We start from the raw sequence: 16,729 nt of genomic DNA, 5'->3' as shown, positions 1-16,729 counted from the left end.
TGTGGTGTTTCCAAATCTGACTTTTCTTGAAAGACTACAAATTAGGATTACAAATTAAATGAAGTTATTAAATGATTATTTTTTATAATAAATGTAAAACAATTCTGTACAGGTTAGAATTAAAATACACTTTAATTTCTGCTGTGTAGCCAAGTATATTGTTAAAAGTTTTATAAACATTTGGCTCAAAGAATAATTACTGTTATTTGTAAAGCTATCTAGTGAACCTACCTTCTTGATACCCATTAATATATTTAACTGTTTGAAAGTCCTTAATTGTTTTCGAACATAAAAATCACATTAACTGAAGCTTTTATTTTTAATAATAATGATTAAATGTTGTATTGATGGAACTTCAACTTATAAAACACAAAGCTTAGATGTTGCATCTAGAATATTTTCCCTTTGTTCTGCTGTTAACGGTAATCCTAACGCATGCCTGTCCACATTACAGACATTGTGTGGATTACATATGATGGTAACATTAACATATCCTTGCTGGTCACACGTACACAGTCAGGGATCCCAGAAATGCTGCTAAAGTGGGCGATTCACTGTTCAACTTTCAGTCCTACAGACCAATGCCACAGCCAGATTTGGGCCAAAAATAGAAACTAAAACCGAATTTGGTAAATCCCTGTTTTCCAAGCTTGTTGAGACCATGCTAAGTGTTCTGTTTGATCAAATCTGGTTACCAGTGTAGAGGTTAAGTTTGGTTTATTCAGAAGCAGTGACTTGGAACCCCCTGTTGCTTTGGATTAGGTGGTCTGGGGCCTCTCCAAGATGGTGACATTTTGAGCAGAGAGTTGAAACCAAAAGCAGCACGAGGATCTGGGAGAAGAGCGCCCCAAGGACGGAGGCAGCAGCAAGTGCGGAGGCCTGGGCGGGGCGCTGTGTCCCTGAGCTTCAGAAACCGAGACTAGAGCTGGAAGGTGGGGTGTGGTGACGCAGGCCGGGGGGAGCGGGGTGCCTGGCAGCCGCAGGGGAGCCAACTCTTGTGAGCTTTGTGGGGAGCCGCTGGGTGATTTTACATGGGAGCAGTGGAGTCTGATTTCCCTGTTTCAGAGTGTCTTGGTGGTGGTGTTGGGGAGAGGAGTGATGGAGACTGCTGGTCCCTCGTCTTTCAGGGGACACGATGGGGGCTCGGACTGGGGTGAAGCAGAAGGGGAAGTCAGTGGGCTTGCCAGAGGATTAGATGTGAGCGTTGAAGAGTCAAGGATGTCACTTGGACGTCGGCTGTAGACTGATGGTTGTGCCTATTACTGAGGTCCAGGAGACTGGCAGAGGGACAGGTTTTGGGGTGGGGTCTGGGTGTTGAAAGTCATGACTCCCTAATATAAACAGCATCATTGATAGCACTGTACTGTGCCGTGTGGCCCCCGACAGTAGTCTTAAACTAAACAAAATGTTGCTCTGGTGTGTAGAATACAGAACTGTATGAACTCAGATACTGAACGCTCAGCTTCTCCTGTCTCCTGTCTCCTATGCTTGGTTACTTCCAGAACGGAAGCAAGACTTGCATGGCGAAAGCGGACGCCTGATGAGCCTGTGGTGCTAACCTCTCAGTGACTTTTCCTTTGTCTCCTCTAGGCTGTAAAGTGTGTTTAACACGTGCAGCTCACCCACTCCCACCGCATCCAGCTGGAGCTGGTCCCTTCCCTCCCTTGTGTACTCACTGAACCATGTCCATTTCCTGCTCATGTATGTCTAGTTCCTCATGGCACACGCTACGTCTTTCTTCCCTACTTAGCACCCTGCACTTAACCAAATATTTGAGTAAGTTTAAAAAAGAGAGATTCCGGTCATGGAACTAATTCCAAAGGCTTATGATTGAACTCCCGAGAGGGCTTTTAGAATGTCAAAAATCCTTGAACTTGAGGCACTTAAATGAAAAATCCCACAAAAAACCCATGATTTATATTTTTCCGGGGGATAAGAAAAATACGACTGAAAGGTAGAATTTTAGAACTGAGGAGACAAGCAACAAAAGCTTATTGCCAAAAAAATGTACGAGTGTATTTTAGACTAAAACATTATTTTTGCTTTCTATAAAGCACTTGGAAAGAGTAGCCTCCAGAAACCAGACTTTATATCTAAATTACAACCTGGAAAACAAGTGAGGTGGTCCGTGACGGTCAGCCTTGAGTACCGCCGAGTTGACTGGATGGGCGCCATCTTTGTTTGGTTGCTCTGCTCCGGGCTGCCTGCATTTGCAGGAGCAGCTCCGACACGACTGTCTTCTGAGCGCACAGAAGACAGACTCAGGAGCCTCACTAGCCTGAGACAAGGCAAGTATCTGCTTTACTGGCACAAAACTAAACTTAGGGGAAAACACCTTTAAGAATCATTTGTGAGTTACCCGAAGTAGAAGTGAATGTGGGCATCAGCTAGATAAATGTGCTGTTAAAGTCATTTTGAAAGTGGTGACCCAAAGATTCTCACCAGTATTCGTAATGGTGACATGTGAGTACCACTCAGCAAGTGCTTATTTGTGCCAGGTACTGTGCTTAGGTTACCTCATTTAATCCTTTCGATGAACAATAAACCCTGACAGGTTGGTATTACCTTCACTTGTAAATTTAGTATAATCCAACTTATAATAAGACGAAATTTGTTTCTATTTTCAGCTTTCAAGTTTTACAGTGAAACCTTACTGGTTATGGTCTCACATTTCTGAGTCCTTTGAAATTACTACCTTTATGATTTATCTGTCGGATTTATACTTAAATAAATATAAACTTGTATTTGTATCATACAGCATGCTTTCTATATCGAGATTTGCTATCAAAAATTCATTTATATGTTTTAATTGATCTTTCTGGCTAATGAATTTCTGATTCACCAAGAGAAAAATCAGTGAATATCACCAGGTTGTAATTAAACAAGAGCATAGATAATAATAAGTTAATGCTCACTAGTTTCAGGGAGTCATTGCTACTTTAAATTTGGCATTCTAGGAGGAGGAGCTTAACTCTTCATTAGCAGAGTTTTTTCTTAGTGTAGTGTTTCTCAAGTGGAGCTTATTTACCCTTAAAAGAATTATTCTGGAGTGCTTATTAAAATGAAGATTCCTAAGTCCACAATTCAGTTCCAAAATGGGCCTAGAAAGTTAGATCTCAGGTGATTTTAATACACACTGAAGCCCGAGAACTGTCCTTTTTTTAAGTATGTATCTTTATTTATGGATTAATATATAATTGGCTGTGCTGGGTCTTAGTTGCAGCATGCAGGATCTTTGGTTGTGGCATGTGGTGTCTGGTTCCCTGACCAGTGATTAAACCTGGGCCCCCTGCACTGGGAGCACAGAGTCTTAGTCACTGGACCGCCATTTCCAGAACTGTCGCTTTAGCTTACTCAAAGACAAGCAAATACGAATTAAGAGTGTATTTTAACGTGGCTGCAAGTGACGTAGATGGTTGTTGGTCTGAGAGCTGTGCCATCTAAGTTCTGCTTTCCTGTGGAGCCTTGGCAGAATTGTTTATCCTTTTTGAATATCTATGCTCTGATTTGTAAAATAAAGATAAGATCTGCCTGCCTTACAGTCACTGTGATGATCACAACCACGAGTTAGTTTAATGTCACGTGTACGGACTTAGGGCTTTGAGTGAAGTGCATTTGGGGTCAAATTTCAGTTCTCCCCGGTTTTGCCTCCTGCTAGCTTTGTGGAGAAGGCAATGGCACCCCACTCCAGTACTGTTGCCTGGAAAATCACATGGACGGAGGAACCTGGTAGGCTGCAGTCCATGGGGTCACTAAGAGTCAGATACGACTGAGCGACTTCACTTTCACTTTTCACTTTCATGCATTGGAGAAGGAAATGGCAACCCACTCCAGTGTTCTTGCCTGGAGAATCCCAGGGACGGGGGAGCCTGGTGGGCTGCCGTCTATGGGATCGCACAGAGTCGGACATGACTGAAGCGACTTAGCTGCAGCAGCAGCTTTGTGACACTAAGCAAATAGCTTGATCTCTTTTCCTCTCCCTGTAAAATGGGGGATAAAAGAACCAGTCATACTGTAGTTATATATGGAGTATATTTGATGATGTTTGTGAAGGGTTTGCAGAGCCTAAGAAATGGTAGCTGTTTTTACAAATATAGCTTTAAAAACCATAGTGGGGAGAAATGAATGGTTGTAAGTGTGTCTAGTGACACGTGGAGAGTGAGCTGCTTTTTTATATAAAGTGACTGCTCCACTGCCATGAAGGACTGAGTATTTGAAGGTGCAGGGTTTGCCCTGATGCCCCTGTTCATTCACACCCACTTCGCTGTAACCAGCAGCATTGGAGTGTGGGATCAGTGTCTGGAATGAGGGGCATAAACTGAAAACAGAGGAACCATCCTGGGTTGAAATCAGATTTCGAACTCATACACTTGTGACCTAACAGGCCATACTGTCTTCTAGACACTGTTGGGGTTATCAGGAAGATAGTATTCTTTCAGTTCTTCTGAAAATGGTTCATCTACTCTTTGATTTGAAATGATTGATTTGAAGCTTAAACCCAAGGTAGAATCAGCAGTAATTAATAACACTAATAAAACTTCGATTTAGTCCTGTTACTAAGTTGCTGGGATGATTCCAACTGGTGTCTTTTTTTTTTTTTAAATAATTAGGTTTCTCTTTGTTGCATTGCCTAGAACTCCTCTTTATAAATTTGTTAAGAACACTGTTATTTACACAGCTTAGCTTCTTTGATCAACAGTGTTGTGGACAAACACCGCTTTGAATACATGGCTCGGGTTGTCTGGCAAGTAGGTTTTTGTGGGAAAAATGGGACCGTTTTATCACAGTGTTCCTCTTCTATTTTTCAGGCTGGTAGTGGCATCAATGAAGAACCTTCAAAGTCTTTAATGCACGTCCTGAACCAGCAGAGCACATTCGTGTCAGATAATGGCCCAGCAAGCCAATATTGGGGAGCTCCTCTCCATGCTGGACTCCCCTCTGCTGAGTGTGCGTGATGATGTAACAACTGTCTTTAAAGAGAATCTCAGTTCTGGTAAGCCAGATCCTACCTTGGTTAGCTACTTCATCTTCTAAAGAGAGTCTTTAAAACCACCAGGAGAAAGCATACACAGGTGGATTCGTTCTGTATGTGTGTGAAGCTCTTGTGATGGAACTATTCACAGGCTGTGTACTATACACGTGCTCAGTTGCTTAGTTGTATCCACTCTTTGCAACCCCGTGGACTGTAGCCTGCCAGAATTCCTCTGTCCATGGAGTTTCCCAGGCAAGAATACTGAAATGGGTGGCCATTTGCTACTCCAGGGGGTCTTTCTGACCCAGGGATCGAGCTCGTGTCTCCTGCATTGGAAGGCAGATTTTTACCACAGAGCCACCTGGGAATCCCTTCACATAAACTCACAAACATAGAAGTAAGAATCCCATAAGGAGCCCCGCATGCCCAGCCTTTACTGTTTCAATGAACCCCCTGACTCCCCCCCACATAGGTATTTTAAAACAAATCCCAGACACATCGTTTCATCTGTAAATCATATGCCATTTTTAATATGAAACATACGTGTATGCGTGCTCAGTTGTGTCTGACTCTGCGACCCCATGGACTGTAGCCCACCAGGCTCTTCTGTCCATGGAATTTTTCTAGACGGGAATACTGGAGTGGGTTGTCATTTCTTCCTCCAGGGGATCTTCCTGACCCAGGGATTGAACCTGCGTACCCCGTGTCTCCTGCATTGGCAGGCAGACTCTTTACCACTGAGCCACCTAGAACCTCTTTTTAATCGTAGAAATATAAGTTTAAACAGTACCCTTTTTTTGCTTACCAGATTGGCAGAAATCAAATATTGGACATATAAATGTGTGTTGTTAGCAGGAGAATGAATACATGGGAGTTTACCCCTTTTGGAATATCTGTCATTAATTAACAGCACATGTCATTTGGTCCACTTACAAGAATCCATATTTCATTCACTTGAATGAAATGTAACAGAAACTTGGAAAAACCAAAGTATCCTTCAGGAGGTGGATGACCGAATTACCAGTAGAGCCGTGAGGAGAGCGAGGAGCTCGGTGCAGAGAAGGAAGCAGGTCATCGGTGCTGTTGTGGACGGTGTGGTGACAGCAGGAGGAAGGGAGACCCTCCCACAACCCCTTGTTGAGTGGAAAAGACACACGTGCACATAGACCGTGGCTGTATGGATGTGGGGGCTGCGTGTGGGCGATTCTCCCAGGATGCAAAGTTTTGAAAGGACATGCACCAAATCCAAGAATGTCTGTCTCTGCAGTGGCTTGTGAGACCAGCAGTGAGGAAAACCGTCACTTGTGTTTTATTCACTTTGATACAATCTGAGTTGTTAACAATAGGCGTGAATTATTTTTGTCACTAGAACAGTTTTAAAAAGGAGACAGTAGTTCATGTGCTCTTAAGGCTACTTTTCACAGTTTGTTGTGATCCACAAAGTCAAAGACTTTAATGTAGTCAGTGAAGCAGTAGATGTTTTTCTGGAATTCTGTTGCTTTTTTTTATGACCCAGTGGATGTTGGCAATTTGGTCTCTGGTTCCTTTGCCTTTTCCAAATCCAGCTGAACATCAGGGAGTTCTCGGTTCGCGTATCGTGGAAGCCTGGCTTGGAGGATTTTGAGCGTTACTAACGTGTGCTGCTGCTGCTAAGTCACTTCTGGCGGCCCACCAGGCTCCCCTGTCCCTGGGATTGTCCAGGCAAGAACACTGGAGTGGGTTGCCATTTCCTTCTCCAATGCACGAAAGTGAAAGTGAAGTCACTTAGTCGTGTCCAACTCTTAGCGATCCCATGGACTGCAGCCTAGCAGGCTCCTCCGTCCATGGGATTCTCCAGGCAAGAGTACTGGAGTGGGGTGCCATTGCCTTCTCCGTACTAACGTGTGAGACGCATGCAATTGTGTGGTAGTTTGAACATTCTTTGGCATTCCCTTTCTTTGAGATTGGAAGGAAAACTGACCTTTTCCAGTCCTGTGGCCACTGCTGAGTTTTCCAAATTTGCTGGCATATTGAGTGCAGCACTTTCACAGCATCATTTTTTAGGATTTGAAATAGCTGGAGTTCCATCACCTCCACTAGCTTCGTTTGTATTGATGCTTCCTAAGGCCCACTTGACTCCACACCTCCAGGATGTCTGGTTCTAAGTGAGTGATGACACCATCGTGGTTATCAGGGTCATTAAGATCTTTTCTATATAGTTCTTCTGTGTATTCCTGCCACCTCTTCTTAATATCTTCTGCTTCTGTTAGGTCCATACTGTTTCTGTCCTTTATTGTGCCCATCTTTGCATGAAATGTTCCCTTGGTATCTCTAATTTTCTTGAAGAGATCTCTAGTCTTTCCCATTCTATTGTTTTCCTCTATTTCTTTGCATTGATCACTGAGGAAGGCTTTCTTATCCCTCCTTGCTGTTCTTTGGAACTCTGCATTCAAGTGGGTATATCTATCCTTTTCTCTTTTGCCTTTCACTTCTTTTCTTTTCATAGCTATTTGGAAGGCCTCCTGAGACAACCATTTTGCCTTTTTGCATTTCTTCTTCTTGGGGTTCGTTTTGATCACTGCCTCCTTTACATTGTTACGAACCTCCGTCCATAATTCTTCAGGCACTCTATCAGATCTAATCTCTTGAATCTATTTCTCACTTCCACTGTATAATCGTAAGGGATTTGATTTAGGTCATACCTGAATGGTCTAGTGGTTTTCCCTACTTTCTTCCATTTAAGTCTGAATTTTGCAGTAAGGCGTTTATGATCTGAGCCACAGTCAGCTCCCAGTCTTGTTTTTGCTGACTGTGTAGAGCTTCTCCATCTTTGGCTGCAAAGAATGTAATCAGTCTGATTTTGGTGTTGGCCATCTGGTGACGTTTATGTGTAGAGTTGTCTCTTGTGTTGTTGGAAGAGGGTGTTTGCTGTGACCAGTTTGTTCTCTTGTCAAAACTCTGTTCGCTTTTGCCCTGCTTCATTTTGTACTCCAATGCCAAACGTGCCTGTTACTCCAGGTATCTCTTGACTTGCTGCTTTTGCGTTCCAGTCCCCTATCATGAAAAGGACATCTTTTTTGGGTGTTAGTTCTAGAAGGTCTTGTAGGTCTTCATAGAACCGTTCAACTTCAGCTTTGGCATTAGTGGTTGGGATGTAGACTTGAATTACTGTGATATTGAGTGGTTTACCTTGGAAACGAACAGAGATCATTCTGTCATTTTTGAAACTGCATCCAAATACTGCATTTTGGACTCTTGTTGACTGTGATGGTTACTCCATTTCTTCTAAGGGATTCTTGCCCACGGTAGTAGATATAATGGTCATTTGAATTAAATTCACCCATTCTGGTCCATTTTAGTTCACTGATTCCCATCACTTCATGGCAAATAGGTGGGGAAACATTGGAAACAATGACAGACTTTATTTTCTTGGGCTCCAAAATCACTGCAGATGGTGACTGCAGCCATGAAATTAAAAGACCCTTGCTCTTTGGAAGAAAAGCTATGACAAACCTACACAGCATATTGAAAAGCAAAGACATTACTTTACCAGCAAATGTCCGTCTAGTCAAAGCTATGATTTTTCCAGTAGTCATGTATGGATGTGAGAATTGGACCATAAAGAAAGCTGAGCACTGAAGAATTGATGCTTTTGAACTGTGGTGCTGGAGGAGATTCTTGAGAGTCTCAATCCTAAAGAAAATCAGTTCTGAATATTCATTGGAAGGACTGATGCTGAAGCTGAAGTTCAATACTTTGGCCACTTAATGTGAAGAATTGGAAAGACCTTGATGCTGGGAAAGATTGAAGGCAGGAGGAGAAGGGGACGACAGAGGATGAGATGGTTGGATGGCATCACCAACTCAATGGACATGAGTTTGAGCAAGCTCAGGGTGTTGGTGATGGACAGGGAAGCCTGGCACGCTGCAGTCCATGGGGTCGCAATGAGTCAGACATGACTGAGCAACTGAACTGAACTATGGCTACTTAAGCATATAAACTTGATATTATCCTGTTGTTAAACCTAAATTCATTTTAGAAAACAGAAATACAATCCTTCATGTAACTTTGGGTAGTGTACAAAGAAACATTCTGTGGATTTTGTTACTGACGACAATTAACATTTGAGGTAAGTTTAGAATGTTAGAGGAAATAACTATTATAAACAGTCCTTTTCTTTCTTTAGACCGTGGTCCTATGCTTGTGAACACCCTGGTGGATTATTATCTGGAAACCAACTCTCAGCCTGTATTGCACATCCTGACTACCTTGCAAGAGCCCCATGATAAGGTACCTGCTGAGTGGTAGAGATGTGATACACTTTCTCCGAGGGCCGTGACTGCATCTCTGTAGCCCCAGTGCCTGGTGTGTTTATAGCTTACTGCTTCCGCTTCCGTGTGCCAGTGATGACACTGCTCCCAGATTGTAGCTACACATACAAACAGTCGTCAGGACTTTTGTTTCCTGAAAAGGTTTCAAAATACAACATATTTCAGAGGCCTTCAAAGATTTTGCTCTCAGAAGAAATCCTGTCATCCTAAGCTGTAATTGTATAGTGATGATGATCCATAAGGTACCCATCTTTAAACACTTTTAGACTTTTAATCCATATGGCAAAAGCTGTAAATGTGGGTACCTCATGGGGCTAATTGCCTAGTGCTCTTTCCAGGCACCAGGCACTTGGAAGGCTCCTTTATGTTTTGTTTTTGCTTTTATTTTTGTTGATGGTAAATAGCTAACAAAGCCTTGCAGTTGCACATTTTGATTTGTCTTGAGTTTGTATGTACTGGTGATTTACCTAACTGGGATTTGAAGGCCTTGCCATTGTCTGCCTTTTACAGTACATCTTGGGTTGTTTTTTTGTTTGTTGTGTTTTTTTTTCACTCTGGGCTGAATTTTAACTTCTACTGCTACCGAAGTTATATGTGGGGCCAAACGACGGAGGTGAGGCCCTGGTAGCAATAAGCAGCTGCTTCCAGCAGGATCCCCTGAAGCTTCAGCAGCCTCCACTTATTAGAGGCTTATTAGAACAGTGGTTATTCTAAGAAGTGGCCTGTTTGTATTTCAGAAAGATACAGAGGAGTCTCCTTCCCGCTTACAGACCTGTATTGTGGGGACTCTCTTTCAGGAGTTGCAGACTGGCTGCCCTCTCTTAGGACTAATGCAACACAACAGTGTGTTTGTTTGCATGGCTTTAAAAAAACCTTGAGTTTGATCTCTTTACCTGCATGACCTTTTTTTACATCCAAGTGACCACTCAAGAGACTGGCATTGGTCACTGCTGCCTATCCTCGTGTGCACTTCACGCATTCACATGAGTGTCTCCCTGGGGTCCCTTGACTTTCCCTAGCTTTACTGAGATAATTTCTCTTGTTCTTGTGCATGTTCAGCACCTCTTGGACAAAATGAATGAATACGTGGGCAAGGCCGCCTCTCGGTTATCCGCCCTCTTGCTACTGGGCCACGTCGTGAGGCTGCAGCCGTCATGGAAGCATAAGCTCTCTCAAGCACCTCTTTTGCCTTCTCTACTAAAATGTCTCAAGGTACGATGTTTGTAAGGATTTGCATGGAATAGCTTCATCATATCGTTTCTGAAATTCTGAGTACCTTAAAACAAGCCAGCTAGATTTTAACTTTGAGAGTTTAAAAACTCCTAGGCGTTTGGTTCTTCTTATAATGTAACACAGTTCAGACTTGGTACTTAGTCAGGTCTCAGTGCATCACTGTGTCTACTACATGTGTGGTCCAAGCAAATACGGTCACTTTTCAGTCAGATTGGTTCAACAATATGCTCTCCCAGCCCTCTTTGATTTCATGATTGTCTAGCCTTTCCTAGTTAGAAATGTACTGGTTTGTCTTGGGGGAATCCCTATTTCTGCATTCTCTTTTGGCTAATAGCAAAATGGCTAAGACTTCAACTATTTAGGAGCAGGTTCTGGTCACAGCTGTAACTGAGGGTTTTTTGGTAGAAGCCCTTACCAGACTGCGTCCTGCTTTTTTTGCACTCAGCTTAGTGCACTGTTCTACAGAGTCAGAACCTAAGTAGGGCCTTATGGTTTTAGTTTTGACCATAGCTTACTGAAATACTTAGGGCATTTGTTTAATCTGTTTTAGTTCCTGGACTTGTTTCCTACCTGTAAAATAGGGAAATGTGGGTAATGTGAGCTGCCTGCACCTCCCAGACGTGAGGACGTCCAGTACTGTTGGTTCCAGGGTGGCCACGCCTTTGAAGGTGTCTGACACAGCACCGTGCAGGTTGATTTCTATCTCTGCCAGCAAAGGGCAGCGTTTATCCTTCCTAGAGGTGGGTCTCAGGGAGTCATGGTGGCAGGGCATCATAACGATGTGCATTTAACAGCTTAATTTTTTTAAATGAATGGGTTGATGAGAATATAATCTGATTTTGAGGCACACTGTTTAGTTCAGATTGAAGAATACTTAACCTTTTCCAAAAGAATAAGCCTTGAAAATTACTTACAAAGTGTTAACCCAAACTTTCAGTCAGGATGTTTGTTAGTGTTTTTGTTTTTGTTTTTTTTAGTCAGAACTCATTACAGATTCTTGATTCTCCTATCAGTATTTTGTGATTTCCTACTAGATATCTGCCATAACAGATGGCTTGGTGCTCGATGTAAAAACTAAATCTATTTAAAACTGTATTTCCAGGTACTTTCCCTGGTGGTCCAGTGGCTGGGACTCCATGCTCCCAGTGTGGGGGGCCCAGGTCCAGACCCTGGTTGGGGGACTAGATCCCACCTGCCACAGCCAAGAGTTCTCATGCCACAGCTGAAAACCCTGCATGCTGCAGCCAAAGACCTCCCATGCTGCAATTGAGACCTGGCACTACCAAATAAATAAAGTCATATTTATTAAAAAAAAAAAACAAAAAACCAAACTTTATTTCCAGACTCATAGGTTCCTTTTTCATGAGGAATAATGAATGTTCTAACCTGCATGGTGGTCTTTTGTTTAATGTCTTGTTTCTTCAGTCTGAATTCCAGTCACTTGGCAGACATTCATAATTTAATTATGGGTCAGGTGAGCTGCTATAGCTAGTCTGAGTTAATTTATTATTCATTGGTTATTAAGTTCAGTTAGTCTAAATCTGTATGACTTGATGTTTAAATTGTAGATGTGGTCAGAGGTCCCCGTATCTTTTTTATTTTCTGGTCTCTAAATACTGCTGTGAGGTGAGCCACTAAGAAGATTTGTTAGTGCTATACTCATTTCTTATTAAGGTATACTTCTGTTATGATCCTTTAGAAATAGAGAATGACTTGTTCACGTATTAGGTCTTTTTAACTGACTTTTAAAGAGTAAGTACTTCATAATTGGGCTGAATGAACAAGAATAGCAACATTTCTTTGTTCTGTTCAAAAGCAACTCATGCTTCCCGCCAAGGGCTATTTATAGCACATCCGAAGTATCTGGGTTTGGGGTTCTCTAAGCCACGTTTAAGCGCTGCCCTGCATGAGTTTGGTGCCTGAGTGTAGTCCCTGCAGACTCAGCCTGGTCGAGCTGGTCCTCAGCGGCTTGTGGTTCAGTGTTGTGCCCCAGCATCCTAAGAGGTAGGACAAGTCTATGCCGGCATTCTAACTTGAGAACCTCTTAAGTGTGCAGATCTAATGCTGCACACCTGAGAGGTGTCTCTTCTCGCTTGACCTTCCCTCCTTCCCTCCTACAGATGGACACCGACGTCATTGTCCTCACAACAGGAGTCTTAGTGTTGATAACCATGCTCCCAATGATTCCGCAGTCGGGGAAACAGCACCTTCATGATTTCTTTGATATCTTTGGCCGTCTTTCGTCATGGTGCCTGAAGAAACCAGGTAAAGATCTCCTCCTATACCCGTCATGCTGCACCAGGTGAGTGCTTTTGTGAGTGATGAACGGTCATGTGCTGGAAGAGAAGAACATGTTAGAATCCTGTTGCTGAAATGGTTGGTTGTCACCAGACAGGTGAGGGAACACCTCAGGTATTTTCCACCAGGGGCACAAATAAGAAGCAAAACAGGGACTTCCCTGGTGGTCCAATGGCTAAGACTCCAAGCTTCCAATGCCAGGGGTGTGGGTTCAATCCCTGGTCATGAAACTTAGATTTCACATGCCAAGAAATTAAAAAAAAAAAAAAAGGCATGACTGTTGAAATGCTGTCCTTATTTTGTTGGCTTAAGAGGATTAGTTGTCAGAGAAACTGAGTGGTGGGTACAGCTTCCTGATTTTCAATAAACTGAAAAACAGCTTAAATCTGTGTTGCAGCAGCACGGGACTACGCTTGTGGGGCGTGTTTGTTCTCCTCTTGGTCTGTAGTGACAGAGCGCAAGCTTCTGGTTCAGAGAACTCATCTATTGTACACGTGGACGGAGGAGAGAGAACGCGGCTGTTTCTGATTAGTGTTCTAGCTTTTAGTACAGGGGGTTTTGTTTCTACATCAACAGGTAGTACAGCTCTATCAGAATGACTCAGAAGCTGTAAACATGTGAACTTGGCTCTTGTGGTCCTCCCAGCATGAGATGTTCACATCAAAAGAATGAAATGGATAAGCCCTGGGAAATGGAACACTGTGGCTTCTTGTACCGGATTAAGTAACAAGCCCGAGGCCTGTATGATGCCGACTTGTCTAGTAGGCTCTTCCTGGGGAGAAAGGAGTGGCCTGTCCTTTTTTTAGGGGAGCTTTATATATACCATTGGGATTTTCCATAGGGTCTGGATAAGGCTAGATGAATTAAATTTTCTGTTTCTCCCACTCTTAGCTCTTTAAGCTAATTTCAGATAGTAGCTTTTCTGTAGTTACGAATCTGCATAGCTAAGACGACGAACTGTTTTTAAAAGGTTCTCACACATTCATTCCACAAATATATGAATGCCTGTTAGGCAGCAAGCTCGGTGAGCGCTCTCAGGGCACAGAGGTGAGTGAGTTGGTGGTCTTCTTGAGGTGTGTACTGAATCAGGCTGTGAAGATGTACGATGACAGCTTGCAGGGGGTGTTCTTGTAAAGGTGCTTCAGTATTACAATTCTAGGGGCCCTGTGAAGGGGCGCCTAGAGAGGAGGCAGGGATTAGATGAGTGCACGCCTCTGTGGGCCACTCCAAGTAGATGGGAGTTTATCCAGAGGCCAGGGGAGCCACCCATGGATCTCAGACAGTGGTGTCTGGTATGTTCAGATTTGGGTTTTAGAAAACTGCTCTCCTTTACTTACTGTCTTCGGGGCAAGGCGGGGCACACATACGCAGAAAGTCCCATTGGCAGCCTGTGTGCGTGTCTGTCTTGCACACGTGTCCCGTGTCCAGCTAGGACCCCCCTCGGTGGATTTCTTTTTTAGGCCATGTGACAGAAGTCTATCTCGTCCACCTCCACGCCAGCGTCTACGCTCTCTTCCATCGCCTGTATGGGATGTACCCTTGCAACTTTGTCTCCTTTCTGCGTTCTCACTACAGTATGAAGGAAAACCTGGAGACTTTTGAAGAAGTGGTCAAGGTAAATGAACACCCATTTGTTTGCCGTTTAGTGTACTATGGAGATGGGCTGCATTTGTAAGTTTCGTATTAAATGTTAGGGAAATTTTGAAAAGAAATTCAGCCTTCTTGCCATCTTGCCCACTGCCCTCAGCCCTGGTAACTATGAATCTGTTTTTCGCCTTTATAGGACTTGCGTGTCCTGAACATTTCAAGCTTATGGAATCATAGAATATGGTTTTTTGTTCATGGCTTCTTTCACTTAATGTAACGTTTTAAGATTCATCCGTGCTGTGGCCTGTGTCAGTACTTCATTCCTTTGTATTGTCAAATACGTTCTATTGTGTAGAAATACAACAGAAATTAAGCCTTTTATAACTTGTCAACCCAACTCTTTTAGCCAATGATGGAGCATGTGCGAATTCACCCGGAATTAGTGACTGGATCCAAGGACCATGAACTGGACCCTCGAAGGTATGGAAACTGAACTAGTGACAGAATCTCATAGACTCACTTGAGAAATTGAACACGGGATCTCAGAGGTGTCCCTTTTGAGATGTTATTGGAGAAGACAGGTTTTTCTGTTTATTTCATTTTAAAGGACTTGCACAGTGAAGCATTTTGCGTGCATGAGTCTAAGACATACACCTCACTGACAGAGGAAGAGGTTGCATTGCAGGTGCCTGTCCCGCAGGACCCCAGCGGGCTGGGAACCCGGTGGTCTGTGATCGTGCGAGGTGGGCGGTGATGGGTGTGCTTGGAAACAAACACTGTTGGAAGTCTGGACGTTGAGTGGTCGGATTCCCCTGGTCGCTTTCTCCATCCTGCTTAGCCAGGTGACTGCCATTTTCCACGGGACCTGGTGGAAGTGCCCAGTTTTATCTCTGGAGAAGTAGAACCTGCCAGCCTCCTTAGTTGAGAATGCCAAGCATGGTGGAACGTGGAGCTGAGTCATGACCAGAAAGGAGGGAGTGAAGTGAAACCCTGCACATCGAGCTGTGGGAGGCTCAGCCCTTCCCTTGCTTCTCTCTGGCTCCTCCCCGGGCAGGGAGTTGATGCCTTTTGGAGGAGAAGTGGTCCTCAGATATTGATGTTTGAGGATCTCCCCCTGAAAAAGATGACTCACTGCTTGATCACCTCAGCAAATCTCAGATCTCCACAAGCCCTCCCTCTGCTACACAGACCTTTTATCTGAGCAACCTGCTGTGAGATACATGTAGAGGAGCTTAGAAAACGTGTAAGAAAAGTTTATAGTAATGTATGGATGCTTGTGCAGACACCACTTTAAAAACATGGGACAGTACCCTCTCCATTTGTAATCATCTTTGTCCCTGGTCCCTGTCTTACCTCAGAAACACAACTGCTGTTCTTGCTTTCATTTTAATCATTCTCTTACTTAAAAAAAATATATGTGTATTTGTTTTTAGTTATTTTGTTTTTTGGTTGCAGTGAGTCTTTGTTGCTGTGCACAGGCTGTCTCTAGTTGCAGCGAGCAGGGGCTACTCTCTGCTGCGGTGCATGGGCTTCTCATTGTGGTGGCTTCTCATTGTGGTGGCTTCTCTTGTTGCAGAGCACGGGCTCTAGAGCATAAGGGCTCAGTAGTTGTGGCTCGTAGGCTTAGTTGCTCCATGGCATGTGGAATCTTCCCAGATCAGGGATTGAACCCATGTCCCCTGCATTGGCAGGTGAATTCTTAACCACTGTGCCACTAGGGAAGTCCTCTCTTGCGTGGTTTGACCACATGTGTTGTTTCATTTTGAAAGCAAGCAAAGTCTGGCCTTGGAAAAGGCAGTCTTGTCACCATGAGATGAAGGTTCCCAGGAGGTAAGAGGAAGAACCAAGAGGGAAGAACACACGGCTTACCCTAGTCAGGGCATCTGGTGAGACCCATAGTGAGAGCCAGGTACTGAATGTGCTGCCGAAATACGGCAGAGGGAGGAGACTGCTCTGTGTGCCCTTGTGGCAGCTTCTGAGTATAGGTCAGAGAAGAATCCTTCTGTGGGACGAGATGAATGTCCTTAGCTAATCTAGGGAGAGTAGGCACTTCATCAGTGTATTCATTAATCAAGACAAGCTAAGTCACAACACGTTATCTAGGCCAGGGTTACCTACGCCGCCTAGACGCTCTGTCCCTCAGTTGGAAAGATGGTTCGGTGGCAGCAGAAGCCTTAGTGAGGGCCCGCACACGCCTGTCTCAGCGTGCGTTCTGGTCTCAGCGGTCGTCTTCTGTGCCTCGTGTGTGGCCGCCGTCTGCCTCTCGGCTTCTCTGTGCCTCTCACCTGTGCACATTCTCCCGTTTCCTCTATCTCATGCCTTTTTGGGT

At 43.9% G+C, this 16,729-nt stretch overlaps 1 protein-coding gene across 5 annotated transcripts in view; it reads left to right on the top strand.

Moving 5' to 3' along the window:
• TSC1 (TSC complex subunit 1) overlaps positions 1–16,729 on the top strand; it is a 52,469-nt gene that overhangs the window by 11,124 nt on the left and 24,616 nt on the right. For 3 of the 5 annotated variants that reach the window (XM_061433953.1, XM_061433952.1, XM_061433951.1), the window contains exons 3-8: positions 4,809–4,993; positions 9,138–9,241; positions 10,342–10,494; positions 12,636–12,780; positions 14,274–14,428; positions 14,807–14,880. In XM_061433953.1, coding sequence (XP_061289937.1) covers positions 4,888–4,993; positions 9,138–9,241; positions 10,342–10,494; positions 12,636–12,780; positions 14,274–14,428; positions 14,807–14,880 — 737 coding nt within the window. In that variant the 5' untranslated portion in view covers positions 4,809–4,887. Of the gene's footprint in view, positions 1–4,808; positions 4,994–9,137; positions 9,242–10,341; positions 10,495–11,124; positions 11,256–12,635; positions 12,781–13,389; positions 14,429–14,806; positions 14,881–16,729 lie in introns of those variants that run through there. The other 2 variants (XM_061433954.1, XM_061433955.1) reach the window with 2 other exon arrangements.

This window comes from Bos javanicus, chromosome 11 (assembly GCF_032452875.1).
Source record: "Bos javanicus breed banteng chromosome 11, ARS-OSU_banteng_1.0, whole genome shotgun sequence".
Lineage (NCBI taxonomy): Eukaryota > Metazoa > Chordata > Mammalia > Artiodactyla > Bovidae > Bos > Bos javanicus.
Note: the sequence above shows the minus strand (reverse complement) of the source record. Positions and strands in the feature narration are given on the sequence as shown.